Below are 9562 nucleotides of genomic sequence, written 5' to 3'. Positions count from 1 at the left end.
CAGAAGTATTATGAGCTTCATGTATTAAAAGTATTGGCATTGGATTTATTTAGTGACCTCTTGGACGGGAAACACTGCTATTTACTTTGCTGATGATGTGATCAAATTATGTTTTTAAAATACGTAGTGAACATTATAAAGAATGCGGACCATAAGTATGTAATTTACAGGTCAGATGTTTTTTCAGAAGTTTTTTGTCACTTTTTTCTGGACAATTTGTTCAATGTTTTTGTTACCATTTTGAGGGTTTGGGGTTTTCTCTACTGCTGCTGCTGTTGCTGTGGTGATCTGTCACTTCCCTTTTAGCATTAGCCAGTTCCTGTATGCAGACAGATGATATTTGAGCAATTTTCTAACACACAATGCATTTTGATTCAACTCTCTTAGAACATCCAGAAACATGAGCGACCGTGGAGGAGCGGGAGTGACTCTGATCTTCAACCAGTCCTCGGTGTCCAACCGGACGAACACCAGCGCTTCGACTCACTACAATCAGGTCATCACCTTGGCTAACGTTTTCTTCCTACTGGTCTACACTCTGGTGTTTCTGGTGAGTCTCTGCCTGAGGAAAAACGACGGCTTGTTTGCAGAATTTCAAAAAAGAACTGACCACAACGGCGCGGCCTCTAGCTCACTGCCACAAACGGCTTGTTATCTGTACGCATTTTCAGCTATCCACGTGTATGTCTACGCTGTATACAGCAGATGTAAACATACCCACCACGCGGCGTTGCCATGTTGCGTACTATCGCGAGATAAACGTCACGCGTGTAAAAAAGAAAGAAAAAAAAGGTTGGGTTTAGGAAAATAACACAGGGAAAGGCTTTAGTAACACAAAAATACGGAAAACAAACAACAAAATCACGCTTAGGACAACAATAAACGGTTGGGTTTAGGAAAGAAACATCGGGGAAGGCTTAAAAAAAAACAAAAAAAAACAAAAAAAAGCTGAAAATCTCCACACGCGGGATGCGATCCCGCGTGAAAGTCCTGTTTTATCATCCACCACCCCAACCAGCCTCCTTATGCAGACCTACGTCCCTTTATACTACTCGCTACGGCGGAAAATTACTCGTAATGTAGGTCAATGGCGGGCGATTTGTGTTGATAAACGATTATGCGTCTTGATAACGCGCCAAAATGGAATACGAATTGGTGTGTCATACATACGCCACTTCATGAGCTCAGTCTGTGTATATCCACTGTCACTATCGAATAAAGGGAAAAGCCCCAAAAAATAATATACAAAAAAAGAACTGACCACAACAAATTAAATTCTGACTGTAAATGTTGTAAATTCAGTTCGTTCTCCCTGAGATGTGGAAAACGTCTGATCAATCTTTACAAACAAACTCAATTAGCATAATTTGCCTTTATTGAATATCAGTTTATTACAGCACAAATCTGACATCAGAGAAGATCTTGGTACAGCATGTATGCATGGACACATATACATCAAATATAAATACAAAACAGTCTTCATCATATCTTTTTAGGGCTGCAACTATCCCTTTCCTAGTATCTCACAAGTAAACCATGACAATCCTTGGGCCCTATTTTAACATTCTAAGCACACGGTGTGTTTAGGGTGTGTCCAAATCCACTTTTGCTAGATTGACGGCCGAAAAAGGGGTCCGTGCGCTGGGCACATGGTTCTAAAGGGTTGTACTTAGTGTCTTCATTAATTCATAGGTGTGTTTTGGGCGTAACTTGCAATCAACCAATTAGATGGTCATCTCCCATTTCCTTTAAAAGCCAGGGGCGTTTGGACCTTGGAGCATTGCTGTTATGATGGAGGATTTGCACCGTAATATATTTTTATTTGTAATCTTCTGCATGTGTGTGTGTTGCTGTGTGTCCCTGTGTGTGTAACAAGTATAGTGTGTGCGCGCTGTGCAAGAGCCTAGAAGCATTTTTACTAATGTGCTGTTAAAATAACAATAAAATGCTGCGTTATTGACTTTAGACAAAGTTTTTGAAGGTCAATAGCGCGATCATTTAAACGATGTGGGCAATGGACGGGAAATTGACAACTGCGTCGGTGTTAAACTAGCAAAGACACTTGTGTCGGGCTTTGCGCTGCGCTGGGTGCAAGTAGGGTTGGGTACCGTTTGGATTTTTACAATTCCGATGCCGAACAAGTTCTTTTAAAACGATTGCGATTCCTAAACCGATTCTTGAAAAACTGAAAAATGACATAAAAGAAAGGCTTTTTTATGGGTTTTTTTTAAATTGAAAATGATTTAAATGTAACAATATATTAACGTTTTAAAGTACTTAAATATATAATAAGCAAACCTAAGTCGCCTAACACATAACTACAATATTTTAACAAATAACAGTTACACTATTAACAAGTAACAACAAAATAAATGTTGTTGAGTTGGTATGCCAACCAGCTTCAAACTTTAGCAGTTCTTTTGCAGAAAAATGACCATATTTGCCTTCTCTGGCAACATAGGACACCTCTCCTGACTTATGGCATGTCCAGCACAGGAGAAAACTCTCTCAGATGGTGTCCAAGAGGCCTGTACACATAGGTAGGAGTTTGAAAGGGCAGACTCCCCACCTATCCTGAACGATAGACTAGCAGAGCAAGTGTGATATGTTTACTAGCAATCACGTGCAGTGAATGGTTAATATGCCTTTACATCCGTTTTGGTTAGCCCAGAGGGAAAACATGCCATTTTAAAAGAAGCCTACATTTATGGTAGCTAGCTAACGGTAGACTACAGAGAAAGTGTGATATTTTTTTAACAACCATTTTTACAATTTTCCAATGTTCCATAGTGGAACCGGGTTTTGGTACCCAACCCTAAGTGCAAGATAGGGCCCTTCATGCTTCTAACACATTTCTACCGCTCTCCTCTGCAGGTTGGTTTGCTCCTGAACGGCTTCACGCTGAAGGTTTACTTTTGCCGAGCTCAGCAGCAGGTGACAAGCAGCGTTACCATCTACCTGAAGAACCTGGCAGCCGCCGACTTCTTGATCAGCCTCTGTCTGCCCATCCGAATCATCAACTACGCCAGCAGCTCCGTCGTCGTCCGCCGGGTCTACTGCAACTTTGGTGCGTCTGCCTTCTACCTGAACATGTACGCCAGCATCCTGTTCATGGGTTACATCGCGGCCAACAGGTAGGACTGCACTGGACTACAACGGGGTGTTCAGGGAAGGTAGAGCAGCTTGTTTTTGGGTTCGGCAACACATACTCACTCCCATCGCTTCAAAAAGCAATGGTTGGTCAGGCCTCTTGGCGTAAATTTATGGATGTAAATTTAACTGACATGCGGCATGTCCAAGACCAGGACTAGTCAAGACAGAGTTAAGACTAGAGATGGCCCGATACTATTTTTTGCTTCCCGATACCGATTCTGATACCTGAACTTGTGTATCGGCCGATACCGAGTACCGATCTGATACTACTGTGTCGTATATTGTATTATGTTTTAACAGCTGTATACTACTATCTCTGTATGGATGTGATATGATTTCTATCTCTGTTGTCGGTCTGGCTCAGGTTAAACTCATGTTTGTGAAACATGAACAAACACAAACAATGAATGCCTCAGAACTTTCTTTTATTCTCCAGTTTGACAGTCATAAGGGAAAATAACCTAAATAAACTACTTTAACGTAGATTTTCTTCAGGGCTTTATTACGTGGTATCGGATCCCTGCATAAACTCCGGTACTTCCCGATACCGATACCAGCGTTTTAGTCAGTATCGGACCATCTTTAGTTAAGACAGAGTCAAGACAGAGTCCAAAGAGGTTTTGAGTCCAAGTCAAGACCGACAGACAGTCAGACGGAAGAAAATGAATCCTGAAAATGATTGAAGCCTGATGATAAAGGTATATGACGCAGACAGGCGTATACCAGGCGACTAATGTCAATGCCAGTCTAAAAGGATTTTTAACTAAACTAATACCAGTTTTCTGAACAAACGCACTTCATTAATGGTTTGGTTTAGAGGGAGGAAGTTACATTAGAAAAACCCAACTACAATATTTGACAAGTCCAATAGCCGATTCCGAAGTCCGAGTCCAAATACTAACGCTAAAAGGCGATTTTTGTATCGGTATCTGACACTTGGAAACACAGACCAAGCGTCAGTATTTTGTAAATTATGCCTACGTACCTGCTCCTGTAAAACTCACTCATACTAGTGTGTCAGTGTTTAAATTGTGGTTTAGTATGAAAGTCTTTTGGTGGGTGTTTGACGTCACTCTGAGTCAACGTTTTGAATAATTTCAGAGAGATTGCATCTTTGTGTTTTTTTCATTTATCTAGGTCATATTACCACAAATATTATCTCTACTGCGGCAGAGGGAAAACTTTACTGGAAGGAATTACTTAATTTTTCAGTCGGTCTTGCTGCACAGGGGACGTTGAAAACATCCGGGGCTCAGCTCAAACCTAAGTTCTGGGGGTAATCTCCATTTACGGCAGCTATATGAACTATTTTTCAAGACATTTGATAACAGAATGCCTAAAAATCTGTACATCATTTAGGAAAAACAGAATTACATTTACATTTTGTTTTCATCAAATATTTAGTTGCTTTTTTGTGTCTCTGTTTTCCGCTGTTTTACATACTGTTTCATATCTAACTGTTCTCCAAATGTCTTCTGAAACTAGAACACAACAAATGTTGAGGATGACTCATTATCCCTCCTGACACCTAAAGAGAGACAGAAACTCTCCCATAGCATAGGTATAACAAGTCTGTTTCTGGTTCTATAAGTCCCATAACATAGGTAGATACTGTCTATATTTCTGTCTCTATAAGTCCCATAACATAGGTAGAAACTGTCTATATTTCTGTCTCTATAAGTCCCATAACATAGGTAGAAACTGTCTGATATTTCTGGTTCTATAAGTCCCATAACATAGGTAGACACTGTCTATATTTCTGTCTCTATAAGTCCCATAACATAGGTAGACACTGTCTGATATTTCTGGTTCTATAAGTCCCATAACATAGGTAGATACTGTCTGATATTTCTGTCTCTATAAGTCCCATAACATAGGTAGACACTGTATGATATTTCTGGTTCTATAAGTCCCATAACATAGGTAGACACTGTCTATATTTCTGTCTCTATAAGTCCCATAAGATAGGTAGATACTGTCTTATATTTCTGGTTCTATAAGTCCCATAACATGGGTAGATACTGTCTGATATTTCTGGTTCCATAAGTCCCATAACATAGGTAGCAGAGCTGTATAGTAACAAAGTAGTACTACTTCACTACTCTACTAAAAGGCTGTATCTGTACTCTACTGAAGTATTATTTTTTTCTCCTACTTCCTCTTTTACTTGAGTACATATTTTAGATGAGTTTAATACTTTTACTACGATACATTTTTTTATGTGCTGCATCGTTACTCGTTACTGTTGTGAATTCCTCATGCTTTTTTTTCTCATTGAGGTTTTCCCCCTCCTCATACTAGTACTCAGTAACACAGAAAAGTGTCCTTCAAGAAAACAAACCATCAGTCAGACAGCAGTGAGTTCCCTCAGACTCTCGGTTCTGACCATGTGAAATGAGGATGTGGAAGTGGAACAAGATCAGAAGACAAAGTGCACTGAATTCAACATCTTTGAACAGACTATAAATGTTTTCTTAGCAGCTGCACGGAGCAGGTTTTGTGTCATTATAAGGATTTGAGAGTCATGCTTAAAAAGCATCAGGATGTGGTTTTCTAATAGACACAACCACGCTGCAGTATCGAGTACATTCAAGTGAACGGCCTATAGTTTCAAAGTGTCTCAGAGAAATAGCTCTGGGGGTGAAGTCCAGAGGACCAAAAGGCCAACAAATGCAAAACTCACGCTGCAAGTTGGCATGTTTATATCACTTATACCTGCTATAAGCAAGCGTTGGAGGCATAAATGATTCAACATCACAATGATCAAGACTAAATATGGCTGTGTTCTGCCACCGGAGGAGGTCTTGACATGTTCTGACACAATTCTTAAAACAGATCTGACTCAAAAGGGACCCAGGAGTAGTCCAATTTGATCGTCCAGAGTTATTAGACTTACTGACAAACGGATGCAAGACCTGCAGCTGTACAACAGGGCCTGATTCTGACCAGATTAAACTGACCCGAGCCCCAGATGTGGTCACTGAGTGGACTCATACAGCCCTCTGCTCTGCCTCAAGTACAGCTGCTAGAATGAGCTTGGCTTTGGTGGGAATTTGGGCTGATTCAGACAGAGAAGCAGTTCCAGTTAGAAGCACGACCAAGCCAGCATTGGGCCAGTCTCGACAGTCTAAATAAACAACGTTTAATTTCCGAGTTGTTCCGGTGCCGCCGGAAATGTCATTAATTTCTGCCGGATGTCCGTCCCCTTCCTCTGTCTCTGTGTTGGCGTTCTAACCTCCGGTGGATTTGTGAGGACTATGGTTAACTGCTCCTCAGATCTCTGCAGGGTAAATCCAGACAGCTAGCTAGACTATCCGTCCAATCTGAGTTTTCTGTTGCACGACTAAAAACTACTTCTGAACGTACACATGTTCCACCAAAACCAGTTCCTTCCCGAGGCTGTTTAGCAGAGGCACCATTGCTGCGTCCAGCTCTTAATGGTGCCCAAGACGATTGGGATTGGTTTAAAGAAATGCCAATAAACCAGAGCATGTTTTTCTCCCATCCAGGAATGCTGTGTGGACTAGCTAGACCTTCCTCAGCAGTGCTGTGGCAGCATGGTGGCCCAATGGTTAGCACTGTGGCCTCACAGCAAGAAGGTTCTTGGTTCTAATCCAGATTGTTCTGGACCTTTCTGTGTGGAGTTTGCATGTTCTCCCTATGTTTGCGTGGGTTTCCTCCAGGAGCTCTAGTTTCCCCCACCAACAAAACACATGTACATGGTTCTCAAGTCAGTGCCCTTGATCAAGGCACTAGCTTAGATATGGAGTTGGTCCTGGGTGCTGTTAATGGCTGCCCACTGCTCCCTTGAAGGATGGGTTAAATGCAGAGAATGAATTTTGCTACATGTATGTGTATGTGACAATAAAGTGCCTTTACCTTTACCTGTGAAGGTTGGTCTGGCAATGCAAGACTAGTCTCTCGACAAATCAACAAGCTGTAACCGCTGCTGCTAAAACAGCTCTCAGACAGTGTGCCCTTGCCCCACAGACAGCCAGAGCCTGTGTGTAGATTACACAAGTCTGACATTGTTAACTATTTCAGAACATTTCTTCTTTCTAACTTCCCCCCTGAGGTAGATTTCATATTGCATAAAGATAGCTTCTATATTTGACTTTGTGGCTATCAACACAACACAAAAACAAACAAAACAGAAATTAAAAAACACCATTCAGCGTTTCCAAGAAACTGGCATCTACTGACTTGCCTCTCGTCCTTCCAGGTATCTGAAGATCATCCATCCATTAGGAACTCACATCCTGCAGACGGTGCGAGCCGCCTACATCATCTCCACGGTCACCTGGCTCCTCCTCTTGGCCATGATGAGCACGTATATCACTGTGTCGCTCCTCAGCCAGGAACCTTCACCCTCCGTCTCCAGCGCCGTGGACTGTACCGTCCTGCACAGCAAACCGCTCGCCATCTTCTACAAAATGGTGCACGCCAGCTCGGCCGCCATCTTCCTGCTCGTCCTCGTCTCCCTCGTCTTCTTCTACTACAGCACGTCCCGCCGGCTGTCGCTGGCACAGAAGCGGCGGCCGGAGTCCCCCGGCTCCAAGAAGCTCGCCAAGTCCCGCCGGAACATGTCGGTGCTTGTCAGCGTCTTCTGCGTGTGCTTCGTGCCGTACCACCTGGTCCGCCTTCCCTACGCATTCATGACGCAGCGGTTCGCGTCGGACCATGCCTTCTACTACCTGAAGGAGCTGACCATCATGGTGTCGGTCCTTAACGTGTGCCTGGACCCGCTCATCTATTTCATCTTCTGCAAGGCCTTCCGCGCACATCTGAGCCTGCGGAGGCGGTCCAGCACCACACAGGCGGCAATGCACGGAGCAAACGGCGAGAGGAGGTGCAGCGACGAGCGCACCAGCACCATCAGATTCAACCGGAAGACGTCGCTCACCACCACCACGACAAAGCAGATCGGTGTGCTGTAGCTCAAAGACACCGACGTCTGAACTTGTGTTGTTTAAAACAACAAATTAGTCCGTCACATACTGACGCTTGGTCAGTGGCTCTCAGCGTCAGATTGTAGACTGTACATAGACTAAATATGAGGACCAAAAAGCCACCAAATCACACTGCATGTTGGCATGTTTATATCACTTATAATTTGGGCACGAATACAAGCTATAAGCAAGCATTGGAGGCGTAAACGATTCAACATCACAATGATCAAGACTAAATATGGCTGTGTTCTGCCACCGGAGGAGGTCTTGAGATGTTCTGACCCAATTATTAAAACAGATCTGATTCAAAAGGGACCCGAGAGTAGCCCAATCTGATTTGATGAGACCCGAATATATTTAGGCTCGATCCGAAATGTGGTCGACCCGAGTTATTAGACACACTGACAAACAGATGCAAGACCTGCAGCATCTGTCCAATCTGAGTTTTCTGTTGCACGACTAGTTCGACAAGTTCCTTCAAGAGGCTATTTTGCAGCAGCACCATGGCTCCGTCTGGCGCTTAAAGACATGCCAATAAACCAGAGCACTTTTTTGGCAATGCGAGATATTGTAGACCCCAAGAGTACAAATATGAAGCTAAAAAAGGAGCATAATAGTTGCTCATTAAAGAACTTAATTACACAGAGAGATTACTGATGTCAGTAAGCTAAAGTTGTATTTGAAGACAAGAAATAAGTGAACTTTGCCTTTAATAACAACATGACGTGTTTAAGATATGTGAAATAACCTTGGCTTTTGACCTCCCAAAAAAGCTTTGTGAACGTTTAATGTAGTTGTTGAATTTTGTTGAATTAGTGCAGTATAAATGGCTGATTGTACTCAGTATGCAAGAACTTAACTTCTTACTAAGAAAAGTTTTTATATATATATATATATATATATATATATATATATATATATATATATATATATATATATATTTTTTTTTTTTAGGATGTTAAACAAAGGAGAGGTTGTCACGAAGATATATTATTAGTACATGTAACTGTCCTGAAGTATTAGGACGGACAGTATTAGGTTTTTTTTATGTATGTGTGCAATATACAATATCATTACGGTCATATTTTCATTTAAAAAAGTGTTACATGTACAGTATCTCACATTTTAGTAAATATTTCATTATATCTTTTAAAGGGAGAGATTGGGAGAGATTGACATGGGGTACTTTCCATAAAATCATCTCTCAATGCAAATCAAACAAGCAATTAGGCTAACTGACATAAAACCATGCCAATCTCTAGGTATGGTGAAGGGTATATGATGATGTGGGGGGGTATGGTGAAGGGTATGTGATGATGTGGGGGGTATGGTGAAGGGTATGTGATGATGTGGGTCTACTTTAATTCCAAAGGCCAAGGGAACTTTATCAGGATGCATAGTATCCTGGATCCATGAAATAACTGGCCTTTAAAAATAAAAATCTGCCTGCCTCTATGGGA

General features: G+C 41.9%; 1 protein-coding gene across 1 annotated transcript; it reads left to right on the top strand.

Annotated features, from left to right (window-relative positions):
• The first annotated feature begins 400 nt into the window (after positions 1-400).
• On the top strand, positions 401-8090 carry LOC114552944 (P2Y purinoceptor 14). The gene is made up of 3 exons (XM_028574038.1): positions 401-550; positions 2875-3134; positions 7376-8090. Exons 1-3 carry the CDS (start codon positions 401-403, stop codon positions 8088-8090), a joined length of 1125 nt encoding a protein of 374 aa, XP_028429839.1.
• The last annotated feature ends 1472 nt before the right edge of the window (positions 8091-9562 follow it).

The sequence above is a fragment of the Perca flavescens genome, chromosome 3, assembly GCF_004354835.1.
Source record: "Perca flavescens isolate YP-PL-M2 chromosome 3, PFLA_1.0, whole genome shotgun sequence".
Lineage (NCBI taxonomy): Eukaryota > Metazoa > Chordata > Actinopteri > Perciformes > Percidae > Perca > Perca flavescens.
This window is presented reverse-complemented; position numbering and strand designations above follow the sequence as displayed.

Excerpts from the sequence above, each read along its gene's own strand:
- LOC114552944 (XM_028574038.1), top strand. The coding sequence starts at position 401 with ATGAGCGACCGTGGAGGAGCGGGAGTGACTCTGATCTTCAACCAGTCC. Across the intron at positions 551-2,874 it reads TCTACACTCTGGTGTTTCTG|GTTGGTTTGCTCCTGAACGG; the intron begins GTGAGTCTCTGC and ends TCTCCTCTGCAG. Across the intron at positions 3,135-7,375 it reads GGTTACATCGCGGCCAACAG|GTATCTGAAGATCATCCATC; the intron begins GTAGGACTGCAC and ends TCGTCCTTCCAG.